This window comes from Oreochromis niloticus, linkage group LG5 (genome assembly GCF_001858045.2).
Source record: "Oreochromis niloticus isolate F11D_XX linkage group LG5, O_niloticus_UMD_NMBU, whole genome shotgun sequence".
In the NCBI taxonomy this organism is placed as follows: Eukaryota; Metazoa; Chordata; class Actinopteri; order Cichliformes; family Cichlidae; genus Oreochromis; species Oreochromis niloticus.
The window spans coordinates 36,267,201-36,291,220 of record NC_031970.2 but is presented as its reverse complement, the minus strand read 5'-3'; the positions used below and the strand labels follow the sequence as shown (position 1 = coordinate 36,291,220).

The 24,020-nt window shown below is 38.7% G+C and overlaps 1 protein-coding gene across 1 annotated transcript; it reads left to right on the top strand.

Annotated features, from left to right (window-relative positions):
* Positions 1-8,523: 8,523 nt before the first annotated feature.
* On the top strand, positions 8,524-11,543 carry LOC100703713 (transcription factor 15). The gene is made up of 2 exons (XM_003446480.5): positions 8,524-9,412; positions 10,174-11,543. Exons 1-2 carry the CDS (start codon positions 8,930-8,932, stop codon positions 10,237-10,239), a joined length of 549 nt encoding a protein of 182 aa, XP_003446528.1. The 5' UTR covers positions 8,524-8,929; the 3' UTR covers positions 10,240-11,543.
* Positions 11,544-24,020: the final 12,477 nt, after the last annotated feature.

Here is a 24,020-nt window from a genome sequence, read left to right as displayed (position 1 = left end):
ATTTTTGATCAACTGAAGGCTTTTCAGGTAATTCTTGGGACAGTGTTACAGGAGGCCAAGGTAATGCCATCCAAAGTAAGCATAAAATTAAAAGTCATCCAGGTCTTTAAGACATTTCTTCTGTTTAACTTCTTGGTGTCTGACATCTGGCTTCACAGATAGATAAAGCTAGGTATCGGTTGTATAGCAGTGAAAAAAAAGTATGCTATGCCTTCTGATATTAAGGGAAGCATGTATAATGTAAACAGAACTGGTCCTAGCACTGAACCCTGTGGAACTCCATAATTAGTCTTAGTCTGTTAAGAAGACTCACCATTTACATGAACAAATTGGAGTCTATTAGATAGATATGACTCAAACCACTGCCGTGCAGTACCTGTAATACCTGCAGCTGGATCAAGTGATGGCCTTTTTTTTAGTAATGTTTTAACTACTGCCACCTGTGGTAAGTAGCCCAGTAATAGAGATAGATTAATTGATAATTAAGTTTGATTAACTAATGATAGGACATCTTTGAGGAGACTTATAAGAATGGGGTCTAATGGACACGTTGAAGGTTTTTTCACTGAATTTAACTCAGAGAGAAAGAGTTGAAATAAATATCAGTGGTACAGAAAGTAGCTATATATTGATTGTTTGTGAGTATTTTTTTCTAATGGTTAAAAGTCATTACAGGTTAAAGTTAAAGGAATGTTTTGCTCAGCAGAGCTTCTACTATTTGTCAGCCTCGCTACAGTGCTGAAAAGAAACCCTAAAAAAAATAAATTTTGCTAAAAAAAAAAAGCCATGTAATACATAAATAAGCATGTTTAATTGTAATAATAAATAATATTTACTCTTTACCTGGCATTGTTAAACACATTTATTTGTTGACCATTAGAAATGGAACTGTATCCTGACATTTAATGTTTCCTAATTCTAAACTTCCTGACAAACAGAACCAGTTATTTTTCACATGGACCCTTTTGACAGATTACATAAGGAATACCTCATAGATGCAGTTGAACTAAGAAATGATTTTGCACTTTTAGATTTTTTAATCTATATCATTACAAAGTTCTGCAGACAAATAAACGTTTGTTCATGTCACATTTTGTAAAGAATACAGAAATAAGTAACAGAAATATGTCTTGTCTTCCAACCACTGGCATTTATTCCTTCCACTGTCTCTGATCCACTCACACAGGTTGATAATGTCTCAGTCTGAACATCTGCTGCTGGTTTAGTCGAATTTTTGTGGCTTATGTCCTTTAGATGATGTGAACCCTGAGAGACAGCATACATAAACCTAAAAAGAAAATGACAATTTCAGAGTTGTTCTTCTTCTAATGACCAGCAGAGGGAGGAAAAACACATAAACACTACACAGCCACATGCTGGCCTCCACACAGATGGAAGTGTTAGGCCTGTATGCTTATCATGAGGATTAAGAGCTGCATTCAGGAATCCACAATGTTTGTCAGAAGTGCCAGTGATGATGTATAATATTTACCCTTCCTTCATAGATCATACAGCAAAACACTGCAGTATGGTCACAGGATGTGCTCTGGGTCAGGTGTCGTGAGAACTGGGCTCTTGGTTTAGACGAGACAGAGCTGTCCTGGGGCCGCCAACTTCCCAAGGGAAATGCAAGTATGTATCTCAGTAGACCACAGACTGGAGATGGCTATTATGAGACCTGATGGCTACCATTTAAAACACATATTCAAGTTATTTATGTATATATGTTTACACACAGACCACATACCCATATAGACATCCATATCAACTGGTGAATTCATAAAGCACCAAAATTTCAAAATTCCAAATCCAAATTTAAAACTGAAAAACAAAAGAATTCTGCTCTATAATTTGTCATTTGTAAGCCACGACTGGGCAAAATAATGAATCTTACATCATGGCCATGGTAAAAACGCCCATGTATGAAAAATATTTCTTTTCACACTGAAAGATTTGACTTTCCCTTCTCGGCTTCATGACATTTTGAATTTTTGGATTTGGATGGCTTGCTGGCCTTATTTATATAGAAAGCAAAATGATTGACACAATGGAAAAACTCATTGCAAACAAATCTAGCAAAATAAAAATATTTCTCATTTAACTGTGAGTCATGGTGTACAGTGGTGAGCACTGTTTACTTGCAAAAAGAAAGTTCCTGGTTAAAATCCTGACACCATTTGTGTATAGCTTGCATGTTCTCCCACAGTTCAAAGATAGCGCTTTAGGTTAATTTGTGTGGTTCAAAAGTGGCTGATAAGAGCTAGATGAAGCGTATTGAGTGAAGTGTTGTGTGGTAAAAATCGAAAGCTTTTTTATGGTCAGTAAGAAAAGTGCTCCATAAATGCAAGTACATTGCCCTGTAGTTTCTTTTCTAGTCTCTGGACAAGACTATGTGCAGTACATGTTGGTAAACATAAGAATGCATTCCACTGCAGACAAAGGAGTAGAGCACCACTGCAGGTCAGAACTGCTTGCCAATCAACATGGAAGATATGACCACTGTGTCCTGAGCAGGTGACCGACCTCAAGGCCAAAACAGCTCTTTTTATAGCCCCCTTTGTCAGATCTGAAGCCATATCGCTTACATCATGTACTGTAAGAGAAGGTTTTATAGCCAACTTTTAGATTACTCTGGTGCGATAAACTCTGGTGACCCATGGAAGCCTTTGCACAGAGGTCCCAAGTGACTTTGGAGGAAACCGGCTGGGCTGGAGCTCAGCATGGTATTGCAGCCAGCAGTGAGATTCTCCACAGGAATCACTGCGTGTGAGTCAAATTCCTGTATGGCAAGGGGTTGATTTGATGTTCTGCCTATTTAGGGTCCTTGAGGGATCCCATGGGAAATGATGACACTCCTAGTTCTTCTACTCTCAAATTCAAGGAAAAACTGCTTCTTTACACATTAGTCTGACGGTACTGGAACTTGGGACCAATTTCTAACAATGATGTCATCTTCAAAACAAGAGGTGAGCAAAATGCGTCTGCTTATATTTGTTGAACTTTTACTGACTCACCTCCCCACCTGTCTTGGTTGCTCAAACTGTCACGAGGCATGTAAGATAATCAGAGAGAAAAGAGGGGAAATGTGAGTGTGAAAGTGGAGTCGTTGGAGGAGGATGGGCTGTGTCTTATCTGGAGGTCACACCAAAGGTCAAATGAAAGATAATCCTGTTGCTTCCATACTGGGAGAGAGGGTTTACAGTAGCCTTTGTTCGCATGAGAAGTGCTGACTATTTTATCCAAGGAGACAGCTGGATGATGAATATATTACTTAGTCACTGTCTGGATTAACTGATGGTTTCAACAGCTACATTAGTCAGTACTGTGACGATAAAGAATACAGAATTCTTTAAGCTGTTAACATCCACATTCCCAGAGACCTGTTTGTTATTTGCAGGGGGTCAGGGAAGCTACTCCTTAATATGGAACTGTTATTATATAGCACACCAAAAACAGAGATCTCATAGCACTAGAAGAGAGCTGTTGCATTATTTGACTAAAAAGATTTCTCCCTGTTTCTGACAGAACTGTAGACACTTGTAGTAAACCACAGAATTACCATAAGACCAGAAGTAGTAAATCGTTCTTGTCTGCAGGATTGATTCCTTTTTAAACACCATTTCGCACATACGATACAAAAGAAAATAAAGATAACTATTGAAATGTTAAGTTAAAGTTAAAGTACAATGATCAAAACTAGATATTTCTTTTGATTTATGACAAAATATTGGTTTTAGTGTGCTGCTACTCACATTGGTTCTATCATGTTAAAGATGAAATTTAGTTCAATATTGTGTATTTCAAGCTGCTGCTTTACATTTTTAAATAAAAAAAGCCAAAACAACACAATTTGGACAGCTCACATATGTGAGAGACAAGAGAGACATTGCTGTGTCTCGTATGTCATTTGGTTTCTGTGCAAAATGCAACATTATTGGAACAATGACTTCACAAGATCACTGTTATTGCTTTGGAGCTCTTCCAGGTTCACAGTAGTTTTTTATAAAGACACTGGAGATGCTCTTTTCATTAACATTAAACTCCAGTAAAAGCTGTTGCTGTGGCTCCTCCATACTCTTAACCTTCTGCCACCCCTACCAGTCTCTGCTGTATTCCCTTTAATAAAGCACAAGCACATGCACACAAAAGCACAAGCACACATAAATGTCCCTTTGCAGCAGGTTGCAGCTGGCTGAGCAGGCTCTTCTCTCTCCAGTGCAGCTGTTTCCGATGAGTCAAGGTATCTGACTGCAGTTTTTCCCAGCAGATTCCCTCACAGGAGACACCACAGCGTTAATGCCGACAGATCTTGTTCTCTCGTCACTCCACTTCATACACCAGGAGGTATAGCAAAAAGGGAATTTACTGCTTGGAAAACCTGAATCGCCTTTATTTTTATTTAAATGTGTAAACTATGTTTAAAATGAAATAACACTTTCCTGTTGGTGTATATTTATGATGGGAACTGTCAAGGCATAATGCTTGCTTCCTTTATTTGATAAAAACACAAGAAACTGACAAATAAATGCTTAAGTATGTCTTTTTTATTTATCATGTTATACCATTTCAGAATGTTGACATCAGTTCTTAAAGCACCACTGAATATTTCTTGTCTGGTATGCTGATGTTATTAATGTGGGAAAAAGCTCCATGAAAGTAGAACTAAAGAAAGCATGAGATATTTTTATTTAATTCCTCTCTCTTAAAGTAGAGTGGAATTAAAGTGGTCAAAATACAACCTCAAGAACTGCAGAAAGCTGTGATCGTGTGTAAAATGTAAATAAAAACAGAAATTTGATTTAAAGCTTAATTCAATTACATTTTATACATACATACATACATATATATATCTATATATGTATATATATATATATATATATATATATATATATGTATATGTATACACACATATATATATATGTACAGACCACCAAATCACAACAACAGTTACCACAAGGCACTTTATAGTGTAAGGTAAAGACTCTACAATGACACAGAGAAATCCTGGCAATCAGATGAACTGAATCAGATGAAGCACTTGGCAATAGTGGGAAGGAAAAACTCCATTTTAACAGCAATAAAACTCCAGCAGAACCAGGCTCAGGCCATCTGCTGCGACCAGTTGGAGTGAGGTGGAAACTCACACACCTTTTATTTTTACAAATGACACCCTGACCCTTCATAGCAGAAATCACAGGCTTGCTCTATCATACCCCTATTTGGCCTCTTGGAGGCAGAAGACCACAGACTCTGTCAGAGAAAACCCACGGCAAGTGTGATTTTCAGCAGACATGCTTTTATCATTTGTGCTTAGATTCACTTCTTCACTCTACCTTTTTTTGCTCTGTTGCTGTTTGTACTGGAAAGATTTTCTGGCAGACATGTTTTGGATTTAGCAAGAGAGTTTTTTTGCCTTCTCTAACTGGCATGAAACAACAGTTTAAACTTGCTGCTAAACCAAGACTTTGAAAAAGGGCTAAAATGTTTCTGTAGACAAGTGCTAGCTGATGATGGGTTGATCAGCACAAATAAAAGCTTCATAATTAGGCTCTATATCCATATGCAGCTGGTTTTGTTTTGGAAATGCAGATGGAAGTGACATGTGTAACATGCAGTATTTTTCCAAAAGTTGAACTATTTTCACCTGAAGGCGCTATGAGAATAGTAAAAAGGCTGTGTGCTGTGGGTGTTGAAAGCTGTCAATGCTGAGCTTCATGAGCTCTCTATTGTATACAAAATAAGTGCTGACAATGGAAAAATGGCTTATTCACACATACTCTTAGGGTAGGTAAGGTACCATGTGCAGGAATGTTCAGCAGGTGTCATTAATCAATAGACGGTAACATAACTGCAAAAATCAGACCTTCTCAGACTCTTCAGATTGCTTCTTAGAGCCTGCACAGTGATTTCCATGTAAAGAACACATGATTAACCCTAAACTAAAGAAGGAACAACAAGCAACTTGCATGAGTGCTTTCATTCAGTCCCCACTAGCTAAACACTAGGTAGCTAACCAACTAAAGTTAGTTTTAAAACAGAGTCTACTAACAGCTCAAACAACCAGGTTCTAGCACAAAAACAACTCCATAAAAACTCAAAAGTTGTATCTACTGAAACCTGTCTGGGCAAACAAAAATAGTAATTTGGGAAAGGTGGGGCGAGGACCATCAAGGTATTCAATTCATGATAGAACTTTGGTTTTCAGGGTGACATCCAGGTCGCTCACTCACTACCTAACTAACACACAGAACAGCAGAATTCACTCCAATTAATGCCATTATTAAAAACGGAATATTACACAGACAAGAAATTGCAATTAATTTATTTATACAATCAAGCTGAATTGTTGTAGCATAATCAGCCAGGGAAGCAGATCATTTATATAGATAATGTCACATCGGTAGGATTATCCTGTGATATCACCTAAAAGAAGCTGTTACTAAGTACACTTTTTGCATCATTCTTGACACACATCCCACCTACCAGCTTTACAACCTTAATCACCTCAACAGACATTTAATGGCATTCCTTTAAGTTGATGCAGGAGGTGAGGGGTTTGGGTGCGGGTGGGGTGAAGAATTTACGGTTCCAGACTGTGAAAGGAGAGAAAATGCAGTGGGGTCGTGTTGCTGGCTGGCAGAGCGTGGTAAAACACTGTGGTGTCCCGCTTTATGAGTGGGACCAGGTTCCGTGTAGGTCGTGGTATTGTTGGTGCAGCTGAGCTGGGGGCCCCTGGGGGTCAGGAGTTGTGTCCAGGTTTGATGTCTTGGGGGATTGTGTTTGTAAAAACAGGCCCTTTGATGACACTCAGTCAACCCCTCCCTGCTTACTTAAATCCTAACAGCACCAGTCAATCTGGAAACCATTTGCTTGGTTTCCATGGGGAAAGGTTCAGGCTTGATCACCTCCAGCATCTGCTGAGTGTTTATTTACCCACAACACTTAACCCATTAGACAAACTTTAATAGGATAACTGTAGAGCCACTAATCACATTGGCCCTCTGAGGACAGGAGCCAGCAATGGTGCTGACTGTCTTGTTTTTAAAATCTGACAGAACATTGCTGATATGGATGCATGTTATACATTAGTTCTTATGAAGACAATGAGTTTCTGTCATTCTTGTAAAAATGTTTCAGTGGTTTCTTGTGCTGATCAACAGTCAATCAAAATACATTAAAACACTTAAAAGTTGTTGTCATGTGAAGCTTTGTTGTTTATTTCACATTCTCTTGTAATTGCTGGCCTCATGGGATTTCTACACCTAAAAGAAATCAGACAAGCTGGAGCAACTTTGGCTGAAGTGACAAAGAACTTGAAAGGAAGTTCAAAATTTAAGAGGAAATTCCAAAGCGCTGAGCTGATGAGATGTTCGCTAGCTATATATAACTGTATGGCATTTACACCGTGTCACCAGTCACAGGTGATTTCAGAAAGCTATATTTCTAAAAGACAACCATTCTCATGGTGCCTTGGGTGATGGTGGTGGAGAGCACCTTTAAAATGGTCCTCTAAAGTCTGTACAGACTGTTTACTGTCAGCCATAAAACATATTCAGCTTCTTTATTTATATGAAGCAGCAATGTACTAACATCCAAATCCAAATGTTACAAGTTATAGATACATTTATTTAATTTACCAATTAAATAAATGCATTTAAATGGTAAATTAAATGTTTCCACCCCTGTATGATTGTAATAATTCAATATTATGACTGTTCAGCTGCTTAATTGTTTTTGCTCACTGAGTCTAATGATGAGAGAAGTCTGTTACTAGTGTATCCTCCCTTCATTTAACTTATAAAGCTCAAAGTTGTTCATTTTGTTTTATGGGCAATGTGGAAAGTGAAGTTTGTGCACTGGATTAATAGGTGTTTCTAATTGACAGTGTGACTGCATTCATTTTATCTGTGACTGATGCTATTGTGTTATTATTATATATATTATATTATATTATATTATTATAACTTTCACCTAAATATTGTGGACTTTGTGTATGACACCTTTTTGGACTCCTACACCTGGTCCAGATTTTGATCTCAACTCTGGTGGAATATCACACTCGTAGTGGAAGTTTGTTACTACGAAAGAACCTTTGTTTAAATCTGTTTAACTACCTGAGGTTTAAAGAAATGACCATACAATGAACATTATTTGAGGATCTCTTATGTTCTAACAATCATCAAAGAATCTTGAGTATCATCAAAAATACTGAAAAAGCACAGCCCTGTCCTCATTTTTATTGAGTGGGGTGTATTTTTGCCCATTTAACATCAAAAAGTTATTTTACACTTTTTGATGACTTCAAATGGTTCGCAGATAATGAGACATGTATTTATTTATTTAACTCGCAGACAGTGTCATAGGATGTTACATGAAATGTGTATAGCAGAAGGGAGACATTCAGAATGATACTTAAGGCTCAGGGCATTTGTGTAACTGGCTGCTTCATGTTGTAGCTTGCTGAGATATTGTTATATTGACTAGTTTACATCTTTGTTCTGTCTAAAACGACCCTAATCTGCAGTAGCTGACAGATATGACCAGATCAGATTTGTTTTTATTTTAACGATCGGCACAATCGAGATTTGTCATCTTCTTTTGTGCCTTTTTGCTCTTCACTCTCTATGTGGCGCGTCCATTTGTGTTACACATCTCATCAAATGAACACCACACTTTAAGAACGAACATTTGGGAAAATGGAAGTGTCTGCATCTGCTCCACCCCTCCCGTAAAGCTGGCAGACTACTGTAAAAGAGTATATAAGAGCCCTGCCTGTCACGCTGACTATCACACAGGAGGAGGGTGTCAGAACGTACTGGGGAAGTCTGTTGGCTTGGAGCTACTGCAACTTTTACGCACGACTCTTGTCTCCATGCCGCTGTTTTCCACTTGAATATAAGGGATTGATTTCCCCACCTGCCTTTGAGTGATGGCTTTCACTATGCTGAGACCCGTCTCCACGCATCCTTTCTCTTACCCCGCGGACCTAACCTTGATGTCGGACGACGATGAAGGGAACCGCAGCGAGAGCGACGGCAGCAGCGATCAGGGGTACGGCTGCTGCGGCACTACGGGAGAGAGTTACGGGCGGGAGTCCGGCGGAGTTGTGGTCGGACAGCGGAACGCTGCCAACGCCAGAGAGAGACATCGGACCCAGAACGTCAATACGGCCTTCACGGCGCTGCGGACGCTCATCCCCACCGAGCCGGTGGACAGAAAACTCTCCAAAATCGAGACGCTGCGCCTGGCATCCAGCTATATTTCTCACCTGGCCAACGTGCTGGTGGTAGGAGACGGAAGAGAGGGCGAACAGCCGTGCCTGAGTGCTGTGTACAGAGAAGTGAAGGGGGGTGGGCAGGGCAAACAGCCCCGGACTATCTGCACATTCTGCCTGAGCAACCAACGCAAAGGGGTAAAATACTCAGAAGATACTCAGCTCACCAGCATACACGACACTACATTTATTATGTTCTATACTTTCTGCCTCGACCGATGCGCACACGTATAGCTTATATTATTAAATCCAGTCTCACTAATTCCGCATTCTGTGGAATACAGTCTCTATTCAGGGTGAAAATATATTTACAATTCCTGCACCATTTCTGCTGCAGGACTAGAAGGGTGCAATTATGGGCGTTGTTAATTCCAAAAGGTTCCAATATTTATAAGAAACATACATGATGGATACACACCGTGCTGGACTTTTTGATAAACAAACACTTCAGAAGACATGTGCACTTAGAACTTACGACGTGTCCGGTTTTATCGACAGATGAGGAAATACGAAAATGACAAATTTAGAAAAGAGCTTTGGTCAGATTGGTAAGCACAGCTTAAAAAATAGCTAGTAAAAAAACCCCAGTACATTAATTGTTAAATATTGTTTTCAGGTAGACCTGACAGTGTGCTTTAATGAATTCTAATGAGTAATTTTTTTAATTCTGTTATTTTGCAAATAATTTGAGAGATTAATTTAGAAACTTTAGTGTAAAGCATATGAGGCCTTTTTACACCACACTGACAACCGTGTTTGTGAAAAATCTAATAATCTATAAGTGTCATATCATAACTGTGTAACTGCAACGATCCTGAGTGCAATGAGTTACTTTCCTTGGGTGCGCAGAGATGATGACAGTACTGAAACTGAAGGTGATTATTCATCTTTGTTCACAGGTGAAGGACAGACGAGACTGTGTGAAAATGCATGGAAGCAGTGTGAGACAGCTAAGTCGACGATGAAAATGTCTAAACTGGAGCAGTGTGGGATTTTTTTCTTCCTCCCAGCAGATATTCCTAGAGACTTGAAGCATCTCAGCACTACAGCAGTCCTGAAGGGCTCCTCTTACTTTGTGAGGCCTTGTCTGCTTATTTAGTGAGACAGGAGGATTGCCAAGTGAACTACCTGTATGTCTCCAGCAGTTGCCAGAAATCCAGTACACAAATTGTTACTGTTAGGGGTATAGTGGATTATTCCATAAATAATCTGAAATTATAACATTATGACATACAAAGTGAGCAGCACTAAGAAGGTTACTTACATACATACATTAGATGAACAGATCTTACACATTAGGGAAACAGAAATCCATACTAACCCTAGATCAATAATGGTGTTACACTTACATACAGCACTTTGGATCACTCACCTAAAGTGTGATTACTAATAGTTGGAAACTATGAACCAAAACAAAACAAAAAATGGAGAATCCTTTAAAATGCAGTTTATTAATGAGCACATACAATTCCCTTTTTAAAATTACTAACAGAATACATTTTGAAAATGTTTAATCTAGTAAAAATCTGTAACATCCTAGAACTCTGTGTCCAAGAGTACTTTGTTTTGTACTTTGAACATTTTCCGTACAAGTACAATTCATTTTGCATACTCAGCATTTACAGTGACTCATATCAAATTGCACTTACAATGAAACTGTTGACCCTTACCACATTGATGATAATAACCAGTGCTTTAACTATTGAGTAGAAAAAGATGCTGCTGATTCAAAGAGTAGTCCATCCAAAGTAACTTTAAGTTCCTGGAAATATCACAAAGAACATAATAAAAATGTCAAGTAATCCATGAAAATGTAAGTATAATTGCACAGTTTTTAAATATAATTTGGGATAATTTAAAGATATATTGGAATACATAATTACATGTAATCTGTTATACCACTGTTACCTGTCAACCTAATTGACTGATTGATTATTGCACGGAGGGATAAAACATATTATCAGTGTTGTTTACTGGTTCCAATTTACAAATATGGGTTTTATCATGCACAAATGTTACTAATGTCATTCCTTTTTGTGATGAAAAACAAAAGAAAACAAACAAACAAACAAACAAAAACAATGGTTTGATCTGATCTAATGAACATTCACAAACACTTTGGTGCTGGTCCTCAAGATGTTTGTGTGAAGCTTTTCTCTCAAATAGACCTATGCACCTGAATAGTTTCTGGAGTGTCAGAGGAGATATCTGAGAGGCAATGTTTTTATCTACATGTTTTTATCTACTTTGAGATTAAATTTATTTTTACATAGGCATGACTCTCTTGTATTTTTCTGTCAACATAGCAATAAGTATGTGATGAGATCATTAAAGGCCCCCTTTGCATGGCCTGTTAAAGGGGTTTTTATTGGTGATGCACAGAAACTGTTTTTGTGACACTATATTTGGCATATTTTGAAATAGTTTGGTCTATAACAAAGCTGAACAAAGCTTACAGTTTGTTTCCTGGGTAGGTTCACTCAATTTAAGTAAATAAACTGAGTTTAAGTAATAAATAAATAAATAAACAATGTCAACATTTCTCTACTTGTTTCAGACCTGTAGTGGTAACGTCTTTATAGTTTTGTTCATTCAGGCCCCAGCCGATATAATAGAGCCCAAAGCAGAAAAAGACTAACTGGTTATCATGCAAGAATCCTTGATCAACTCATTTCATCAGAAGTGATTTAATTGCATGTCACATTTACATTGTTGTCCTTTGTTTCTCTTTGGTAACCTTTTTTTAAATAAATAAAAATTGCATAAACAGACCAGAAGAAGAAAAAAAAAGTTTTTTAGATTGCGCTCATAGTGATAACCATGAAATTCCATTCAAGGCCCACCAGCATGTTCAAACAAGTTGTGTGGTTAAGTAGGTGTCAGGGTTTAAAGAGTTCTTGTAACAGGCTGTGCTGTTTGATTTGTATTTACTCTATAGATGAAACTTTTTTTGGAGGTTCACAAGAAAGTCACAAGTTAGTGTTGGATCTCTTGTGGTGACTGATGATTACTTCTTGATGAAAATATCAAGAACTGCACAAGTTTATCCATGGACTAGAGGAAGAGACAAAGATTGAACTTTGGTGGTAGAGCTTCAAGTTTCTTCATAAATGTCTGTAGTCTCCTATGAGAAAAAAAAAGGTCTAATTTGCTTACATGACCTATGCTCCATTCAGAGTTTTGTAAATTTGGAGGCAGGGTCTACATAAATAAAGAAATCTAAGGACTGATCTGTGCATAACTCCACTTTGGTAGTATATCATTTTAGTTGGGATTCACGTGTGGTGTTTATCAGTCACGGCTAATATCACCTACCACCCTGTGTGCAGACAAACACAGCTGCTGCTGAATGTTAATGTTGTGGATTATATCAGAAGAGCAGCGCTCTGGCCACATGAAGAGGCTGATGGGAGTACACCTTTTTAACGGGGTTGAAGGATAAATGCTGGAAATTGACTGGAAAAATCTGCACAGTATAACCGTGTAACCTCAGACAATGTTGTGAGAATAAAAGTGGACAAGCTGTCCACTGTGATGGATTATAGTACTCAATCTGCAAGTCTGCGAGCAGATTAGTGAAATCAACAGAAATCACATTTCATTATTTCTTAAAAAAATGTTAAAAGATTGGATTATTCTATTTTTTGTTTGGTAAATATTCTAACAGTTAGGTCCATAAATATTTAAACAGAGACAACGTTTTTCTAATTGTTGTTCCCTACATTACCACAATGAATTTGAAATGAAAAAAACTCAGATGGAGTTGAAGTGCAGACCTGCAGCTTTAATTCAAAAAGATCTTAACACAATCCCTTTATTACAGGGTCTCAAAAGCAACAGGACAGATTGAATAACTGAAAATAAAATGTTCATTTCTAGCACTTGGTTGAAAACTCTTTGCTGGCAATGACAGCCTGAAGTCTTGAACTCATGGATGAACTCAGATGTTGGGCTTCCTCCTTTTTAATGCTCTGTTGCTGTTACTGCAGCGGCTTTCAGTTGCTGTCTTGTTTGCGAGCCTTTGTGTCTGAAGTTTAGTCTTCAGCAAGTGAAATACTCTGTTGGGTTAAGATCAGGTGACTGACTCGGCCATTCAAGAATATTCCACTCCTTTACTTTAATAAACTCCTGGGTTGATTTGGCTGTATGTTTGGGTCATTGTCCATCTATATTATGAAACACCGTCCTATGACACTGTCTTAGCAAATTCTTGAGGCTTATGAGTGGCTTGCACCTTGCAGTGAACTCTCTGTATTTACGTTTATGCAGTCTTTTCTTTACAGTAGACTTGAATGTCGATACGCCTACCCCTCCTGGAGACTGTTGTTCACTTGGTTGGCTGTGACCAGTGACCAGTGCTTTCTTTCTTTCTCAGGATGTACCAAACTGTAGATTTTGCCACTCCTAATATTGTACCAATTTCTCAGATGTTTTTTTTGTTTTTGCAGCTTGTTGGCTTTTTTCACCTGCATGTAGAGCTCCTTTGACCGCATGTTGTCTATTCACAGCAAAACCTTCCAAATGCAAGCACCACAACTCAAACCAACTCCAAGCCTTTTAACTGCTTAACTGATAATGACATAACAAAGGAATTGCCCATACCTGTCCATGAAATAGCTCAATTACTTTTGCTCCCCTAAAAAAAAGGGTGGCACATTTTAGGAGCTGAAACTCCTAAACCCTTCATCCAGTTTGATTGGGATACACAGAGTCTACACATTATGTCGATTATATAACTATAACTGGAATATGTTTTAGTAAACAGGTAAAAAAGCTAAACGTAGCTAAAAGTAGTTATATGCTGAATCCTTCTAGGCTTTTGTGCCAAGCTAATACATCTTGTACAATTTGTACATCTTGATCACCCCAACTGTTCTATAATGATTGTGTTATATCAGTGCAGCCACAAAGAGTTCCTGTTTAATACAAGTCAGACTCTGGAACATTTTTAGAGCTTTTTAAAATGTCAACTAGAATAACAATTAAGATTAGCTTAATAATAACCAAAAATGAAGATTGTAAGAATTTTTTAGGGTCCAAAACACATTTGTTTTGGTTTGTGTGGTTTGTTCTAGGTTCTATTTAAATAATAGGAAGATCAAGTCAAATCTATGTAGGCTTGTTTATTCCCATGATACTAAGGCCGAAACACTATCAGCATAGAAAGACTGTGCTATACCAAAAATACCATTTACAGTATTTGGTTTCTTGCTAACTTGCAGACTTGCAGTGTAGTGGATTTGGGATATTTGTAGAGTCTAAATTGCAATGCCATTTGCTTCCAAGTGCAAATCAATGCTATATTTTTCAAATAAACTAAATGCTTTTTGACATTTTTAAGTTTTGAAAAATTAATTCCTAACAGTGCTGTGATTTGTTTTGCTCCACCATTCCCCGAGTTCTTTATATATAAAGAACTAAATAATCTAAAACAATGTATGTATGAGTAAACTGCAGTTTACAGTTGCATCTTGTGCAAGAATGCTAAATGTTGCCAGCAGATTGTTACTGTAGACAATCTTAACAATCCTAATTTGTGAAAACAGGAGATTTGTCTATAATCTGCATTTTCAATTAGTTTTCAAGTGGTTTTGTCTGGTTTATATTTCTGACCACATGCCCTTGGTCCCCTTATGACACCACAAGTAGCATTCTTGTATGTAGGCAGCAATTTTTTAAGTTTTCATTCCCATATAGTAGTGCATATAGTAAAACTCAACGTTAATCTTGATTTATTCTATGACTAAACTGAATCCTCTAAGTCTTGAAGTGATGTTTGGAGGTACACCCCTCTGAAAGAAAGTTATTGCAGTCCTTGGGGGCAGCACAAATAACTGCACACTTGCATAAAGCATCCCAACCCTCCAGTTCTCTCCACCAGTCAGTGCTAAAACCTAATTAGAAGCTGCCGTGTGAGCTTATCTGATAACTGTAAGGGCCCTGTGGAGCTCGATCAATGGCTCCCAGCGGCCTTTGTTCCCCCTGACAGGAAGATGTCATAGAAGTACAGGAAGGAAAAAAAAGCTCCAGTGCTCAACCTTAATGAGACCCTCCCTGTGGGGCCCGAGGCCCTGGGTCACTGCCAGTTTTGACATCAGTCTGGGCCCAGATGGCCTGTTACACTCATCTGATGGTTATTTTAATTCCTGGATGGGAATGTCTCCAAAAAGACAGTGAAAATCAGCCAACAACTGTGCAGTGAACTTACTGTAAACTGTCAGCTAGCATGATATTTATGGCACACGCAATCAGATTATACAAGTACTATACAACCAGTTGTTTAATTGGTTTTGATAGCTGTGACAAATTTACTGGCCCAAAACAAGCAACAATAACAGACTTGAATAGTTATGGTCACAGTTAAACAGGAAGGGAAACATTCACGTATAGTTCTAAATGTATTTCTACACCTTACTAATAAATAAGGAAAGTACTTACAAGTGTCCTGAAACAGGAAGCCAACTGACATGTCATATGTACCATCAGATGCAGGTCTTCTGACACATCATTAGCTCTTTAAAAAATGTGAACATGTGCATGTCATCTTCCCTAGTATCCTATCCCTGATGTCTATTTCACATCTAAGACGGATAAATGCACCACAATGAAACTCAGAAACAGAACAGAGAGGACAGATGAAGAAACAAGCAGAAACAAAAGCAGGAAGTCTGGTGATTTATGTTGGAATCACAGCCCCACTTGGATCAAGGTTACCAGAGTCCAAACATCAGAACACAGAACAGTGATGAAAATCCACATGTGACCAGAAACTCCCAGTGGCCACAACCAAGAGTGAAGACCAAACTGTAGTGGACACTGCTGAGTCACAAACATGCAGATAGGTCACAACTAGTGATTTAGAGTCTAGACAGCACATCCCAGGCAGCATGGACAGCCAGGAAGAGGACCCATTAGCACCACAAGAGTCCAGGGACAGTGGACAGATCCAAAGGCCAGAAAGGACACCAGCAGGAACAACCAGGGAACCAGGCACGCCCCTGAAGCACAGAATGGCACCCACCCAAGCCTCATATTGTATTTACTTGGGTTATCTTTGTCTAATATTAAAATGAGTTTGATGAAAAAATGACAAACTGAGAAGGGGGAAAGCACTTAATTTCAGTGGCATCTTTGAGGTGATTCAGAAAAACAATAATTTAATTCATTGGGCCAGCTTTTTGCCTGATTGATTACAAATAATGGGTGGAACATTTTATTTCCTTTGCATCATTAGAGACTTGTTGTAATGTCTTCTGTTTCAGTCAGAGATATGTCACAGAATTAGGATTTTTCATTACTTAAACAAAAAACTGTAGAATTGTGACTGCAACCAACAGTAGTGTAAGCCTGCACACAAGAGCCTGTGCATTAGTCAACTGATATCTTTTATATACAGGACGCATGATGGAAAGTATGAAACAACCACCTCTTTCTCATTAAAGTTAGTGATATCCCTGTACATGACTGTATAAAATTCCATCTGAACATAAATTATTCTGTCAAAGTCATCAGCGGCACTTTCCCCATCTTCAGCTCCATCTGGTAAGCATTAGTGGGAGATACCATGGGGCATATAGGAAGGGCTAAGATTGCGATACTGTTCCCCTCCACCACATTTAGCCCTAAACAGACCCTTATGGTGCTGTAGCTCAACTGGTTGACATTACAGACACCTTCCGCCCCCTCACTAACCCTGAAGTTGGTTCCCTACCAGCCAGTCTGTCAGAGAAGATAACGACTGGACACGGACTGTGGGCCCTTTCATGGGACAGCGGTCTTGGATCGGCTGCCTCAGATTTTTATGATTGTTTTCCATGGATGGGTGGAGTGGGAGAGCAGGGAGCAACCTAATCCTTTGCAGCAGCCAGATAACAAGTGAATAGGCCAGACGTAGCAATATATCTGGATGCCATAACATTAGAATATTTGAACAGCTATACTAAGGTATCTTCTTATGCTCTAGTGCAGGGGTCTGCAACCTTTTACACCCAAAGAGCCACTTGGACCCGGTTTCCACGCAAAAGAAAACACTGGGAGCCGCAAATACTTTTTGACATCTAAAATGAAGAAAACACTGTATATATTGTTTTTTATCTTTATGCTTTGTGTGAACAACAAAGGTGTGCTGCTTATGAAATCCATGAAGTGCTACAGAGAAAATTACATTTTATTTATGTAATCAACTAAAACTAAATGATCCATGTAGCAAACAAAAACTGTTGTCAGCCACCATCCTCATATCGCCTTTGGGCTGTTGGAGCCTTGACCTGACTTTTAAAAATAATTGGAAAAAAGCACTATGCTGCTGAAAAAAAAGGAAAAATAGATATTTGCAAAATTCTGCCTAAATATGTATTTTACCTGGTTAATGCGTGCGGCGGGGCGTGGTTTGCAGCGCCGCTGCAGGGGAGGCGGACGCACCTGAGCGACACCCGCAATCACGCCTCGCTGCCTTTACGTCTGCGCTATCTGTGCTGTTGTGTTGTTGGTGGTGTATGTCGGGCTGTGAGCTGAAAAGCTACAGCCGGCTGTATGCGTACAGCAACCGTGTGTGAAAAGTGGTCAATAAAGAGATGCTGAAAAGCATGTTCATGGAAACATCGTCGGGTCTGCCGTGATGTGTTTACAATGGGACTTCTGCTCCTGAACCTCTGCTCACAGAGTCCGCAAATCGGGGCTTTACGAAGTCAGTTAACGCAGGACTGTAAGCTGTCATCTGTCAGGCGTGAGCGGTGTTTGTCTTTAACATAGTTCACGGTGGAGAACAGCTGCTGACATAATGTGGATCCGAAGATCCATAATTGGCCTACCTGGGGTTGAAAGTCTCGATAAATGCACCGCGTTTCGGCGGGTACACCGGCTTCTGCGAGTGACTCTTATTTTGAGCGATGAAAAAATAATAGAATATAATTTTATTTTTATATTTCAATATCACAATAATCTTCCAATTTAGAACTACAAGTTAAAAAGAACTAACATAAATAAAATACACTTCAGCTAAATACTTCTAATTTATTTGCCCAAACCACGCGGAGCCGCACTATAAGGACTAAAGAGCCGCATGCGGCTCCGGAGCCGCAGGTTGCCGACCCCTGCTCTAGTGTATTTCTTAAAGATGTACTTTTATCATGTTTGTTTTAACTATAAAAGAGCACAAAATAAAACATAGTTGAAACAAAAGCTACTGAATTTCTAGTTTTAGGGACTAGAATGTCTGAGCACTTAGTTTGCTGTGTTTCCACTGTCATCAAAATCCCTGAGATGATTAGGTAAATTGTCACAATTTATTATCCTGTGTTGGTATCCATTTGAATAGGTCTTTAGCTATGAAGATAGTGAGCCTGTGTGAAATTACTCAATGCATTAACCAAGGTATGGGTAACATAAAATTCTCCAAAAAAGGCAATAACACATAATCTACAGAGCTCAAGAGCTTGGAAATCAAAAGGCATTCTGGGTTGTCGTCCCCATATTGTTGTTCATGCAAAACGAAAACAAAGTCTGATGCAAACAGAGCTGTAAACAGATTTCATCTTATTCAGATTTCTCTCTGGATTTTCTGCACTACGATGGTGGTTCACTTCTTACTGGTCTCCATCGATATTGTAACTTATGCTGCAAACCTAAACTGTTCCAGATTAGAGATCAAAAGGTAGGAAATCTCAATCACTGGCCAATCAAATCTCTCGAAAATAATGCCACCACTTCTGATAGATGTCTCAGACCTCTGTGGGCAGAGGGCATAAATTTTTTTTTAACAGTGTCTGAAGTCTTTGTGTTTCACAAATGAGTATCAGTAATAAATACCAATTCGTAGTTGCAACTTTGTTCTTTGATTTACAAAAAAAACCTTCTGGAGTTTTGAATATTTCTTTCTCAGCTGTGTTACATTCATTCCCTATATATGTATATATATATATATATATATATATATATATATATATATATATATATATATATATATATATATATATATATATATACATACATACATACATATATATATAGTAAATATATATATATATATACATATATATATATATATATATATTTACCATATATATGCGATCGTGGCTCAAGAGTTGGGAGTTCGCCTTGTAATCGGAAGGTTGCCGGTTCGAGCCCCGGCTCGGACAGTCTCGGTCGTTGTGTCCTTGGGCAAGACACTTCACCCGTTGCCTACTGGTGGTGGTCAGAGGGCCCGGTGGCGCCAGTGTCCGGCAGCCTCGCCTCTGTCAGTGCGCCCCAGGGTGGCTGTGGCTACAATGTAGCTGCCATCACCAGTGAGTGGGTGGATGACTGGATGTAGTGTAAAGCGCTTTGGGGTCCTTAGGGACTAGAAAAGCGCTATATAAATACAGGCCATTTACCATTTACCATTTGTATAGCGCTTTACTTAGTCCCTAAGGACCCCAAAGCGCTTTACACTACATTCAGTCATCCACCCATTCACACACTATATAAACATATATATATCTGTATCCAGTAAGGGTCCTAAGGCTAGACCCCCCGTGCTAAGTGAGCCTACCGCAGACATGAGCGAGACAGATAAACATGAAGGCATACTGGCTCGGATGTCGCCCGGATCAACAAGGTCCGGGTCAGGTGTTGAAGAACCAGGGCACCCTGACGAGAGGTGGGCTACTGGAACAAAAAGGCATCGGTGTGCAAGAGATGAAAATAGGGCGTTGTTGGAATGCTACTATGCAAGTAACCCTGGCGGAAGGGGTTACATGAATAGTGACTCCCAAACTAGGTGAGTGGCTCCAGCAGATCCCAGGAACAACATTGGAGATCTCTGTCCAGAAGAGCGCAGTCCTGGGAACAGCTAAGATACTGCGCAGGACCCTCAAGCTCCCAGGCCTCTGGTAGAGGACCCGAGCTTGAAGGATAGACCGCCCACAGGGGCAAGCGGGGGATTAAAAAAAAAATAAAAATAAAAATGTAATAGTTTACTCTTGCTTTGTATGGTCAGCTGCTCAGCTGCTAAAACAGAACCAATTGCACCCCAATCAAATGTGTTAGATCTCTGCCCTACAACCACAAATTTAAAATACAAGGTTTCTACAGAAAAAAGCATGTGCCATGGACTCTCCAGTGTCACCCATAGTAGCCAGACTGAGCACTGAGGACACTTGGGTTGAAGTCAGTTCCCAAGAAGCAGATGCCATCAGTGTGAACACTTCAACTAAAAAGAAACAAACAAAAAGACAAACAAACAAAAAGCTAAAGATTCACATCACCACAGCTTTGTTTTATACTGTTTATATTTATCTGTATTTATTTGACCCTAACTCTCAGCTCTGCACATGATTTCCTGTATACCCAGACCTAGTGTATGTGTACAAATGACAGACAAAAGATTTCAAGATTTTATTGAATCTTTATCTTATCTCCCGGTGCATTTTAGACCTGGCAACTCAGACAAAAAACCCCCAAACCACTGGTTCATCCCAAAGACAAAACACCCAAGCACAAGCTAAACAACATAGTGTATGCAGTGCAGTGAAACCAAACAGCTACTCTACAAACACATTAAACAACAAAGGAGACTTACCTCAACAGGATAAGACTCAGCTATACACCCGCACTTAAAGGAGAAAATACACTCTTTCAGGCATGCCATTACTCACATTTTGGACAGAGAAGACAGACAGTTTGAGAGAGGAGTAAAAGAGGCCATCTAAACTGTGAACGACGGTCATTGAACAAAGGTGTAATGCCTTTATGATACATTTAATTTGGAAGTGAGGAAAATCCATGATACACCAAAATTTGAGTGCTATATTAGTCTAAAAAGAGCAGATGAATGTGTGTGTGGGTGTGTGTGTTTTGTATGGGCGATAATGTTGACACACTGTGCTCTCAACAACGGACACTCTCTAGACTATTGTTTTCCTCCCAACATGCAAGTGGGAGGAAGCGGTGGAATGACCCAAGACATTAGTACAGACAATATCAGTCCAGCGGGGCAGGCCTCTGATTGCTCCGAGTTTGGCTGCTGCTTGTGGTGCTCTGTCTCAGCCTTAGGGCGGTGGTCCTTGATTTAGAGGTGAAAGGTGACTAATTTGTGGCCTGATTTCTCCCCTGTCAAAATAATGCAACAATATATCTGCACAGAAAGCTCTGAAGGAGGAAAGAGGCTGACTTCCGCAGTAACCTGATGCCTGTAACGGCCCCTAAAGATCTCATAGGCTATTGTGTTTTCTCTTTTTTTGCTTTGTTTGATGACTCCTTTACTTTTAAAAGGATCATGTTCCCTAAATATATATATCTAACCCTTACTAGATAAGTAAAACAGATTTTTCCTGGGTAACTAAATTCCCATTCTCTTTTGTGACATATAATCAAACTCTACTGTGCACTTCCCTTTGACCCTCTGTGTCACCACAGAGTAATTAAAGGTAGTGTGCTTGTGTAGAGAGATTTTTAAGCAATAACTGTCCACTCGACACCGACAAATCCCCAGCACACAAAGCAACATATATTAAGTTGTGACATCACATAGGAAAATGTATCCTAGGTGTAAGGAAGCATGCAAGTCTAAATTTTAACTAGACATGAAGAATGAGCTTGGACCCAATAAATACAATTGTTCGCTGCTTGGAGCCTGCTGAATCTGGGAGATGGATGGGAGGAAGAATATACCTTGGAAAACTTTTGAACCAATTTCAACATCCACAGTAATTGTTTGGAGGATATCCTCAATCAGTTTCCCCAAAGAGCACAATGAATAGTCTCACTGATAGAAACCTACTGCCCCTAACAACCTCCATGACCTGCACGCTGTGTGCCATCAGAAATGAATATGTCATCCTATACTCCAACTACCTCTCAGAGAACAAAGCAAAAAGAGGCTCCTGCTGTTTCAAACATCTCACTTATCTGATAAGCAGGGTATTTGGGAATATAAACAAGTTACATTAACCAAATGTTCCTGTTAAATGTTTTCATACTATTTTTGATTAAAATTGCTGATGTGCGATATGATGACTGAATCCTATTTCCATTTTAGAATATTAAGAATGTGAAAATAGCTATTAAAGATCCTTTCATAAGGAAGTTTCAGAAATGCTAGATTGTATAATTTAAAAGGGAGATTATATGAAAGTAAAGAACATGATTTCTTGATTTTGAAAATCTGAAGGTAAGTGGTTTTGACTTAGTGATACTAAGACCATGCAAGAACAGAAGGATGCTATCCAAAAAACAAAACAAAAGTGTGCTGAGAGGGGATGCACAAGGTGAATCAGATTATATAGCTAAATACTGGATGAAAAGATGACTCCCAGCTCGAGCACTTTGTCAGGAGATGATTTTTCCAACACAACAATGAAACTGAATACAACCACCGAACATTTTAATGCACAAGAACTGCAACAGAACCTCTCCTCCACCTCCAAACATGTATACACAGATTTGTAATAGTTTGTTGTGATCCAATAATAAGGTATGAAAGATCAAAAATTAAGACAAACAACAAAAATATTAATGCTAGTAATGCTAGTTTGCTCACTTTTACTGTATTGTACTTTGCAGTCTTTATTTTTTAATAAAGTCGATCTAAAATGTTTTTAAAACATACAAAACAGACTCAATCCTCAGCACTCCAACTTCAAAATAATAGTTATTATTTATAATATAATATTATAATATTTAACATTTTAAAGACACGTATTTTAAAAATATACTTGAAGATACTTATTTTTTCAGCAAGAGATAAGAGAGCAAAAATTCTGTTTGCTTTGAAAATGTAAAATTTCGTGGTTAAAAACCACATTTGCATAAATTATTATTCAAAACACAATCATTTGAAAGTCATTTTGGCCTAATTTATGAAATCATTGCAAAGATTGCAATAAACCAGTGAGCTCCAAAAAGAAGCCAACACTGTGTAAGAATCCTGATGCACAGCTGTGTGGTATACAGTATATTATGTTTCCACTACTCCTTAGGTGGCTTGCTGAAAGGAGACAGGCTGAAGAACACCATGCATGTTTCTTAATGTTGGGGCGCCCCCTTTTAGACACAGCTAGCATAGTTTTGAAGTTTCCTCAAGGACCTCACAGCATACCATATTATCCCAACACGCCCTCTTCCAGCTCCATGAATTTGCAGTCGAGTGAAAAAGAAGTAGCACTATATGCAGTTTCGTGAATAACTAAGTGCACACCATGATTCAGCTGCTTGTAGAACCACCTTTGGTATTTAAGTATTCATTAGAAACAAGCCTCAGATAATTGGACCAAAGAAAATGACACACCTTTCAGCCAAGAAAACAATAAAAATATGCTTCTGTAAGTTCATTCTAGTTTAATGTTTCTTCTTCTTCTCATATTTTCAGTTTTTATCTGTCATACTAACACCCAACATGCAAGCTTGAGCCTGAGAAGAGCTACTGATGATGGGATATTCTGTGGAACACACTGCCTCTTGGCTTGTTTCTTCAAGCTAAGAGGCAGCAAGCACAGAAGAAATACAGGACAATAACGTCTTTCAGTCGTGTTGTCTTTGTATACAAAAAATGCTTATCCTCAGCTGTCATGCTAAGATGATTTCATCACCACTAGAAAAGCAATAAAGGAACTCTATCCGTTTTTTTTATATTACTACCTTAAAAATACAAAAATACAATCCAGAATAACTTAATAATAATGCTTTAACGAGTCTCCAGTACTACAGTCTATGGTTTTGCAACTTTCTACAAGTTTGTCCCTCGAGTGTCCCCCTAGCAAATGTCTGGGAC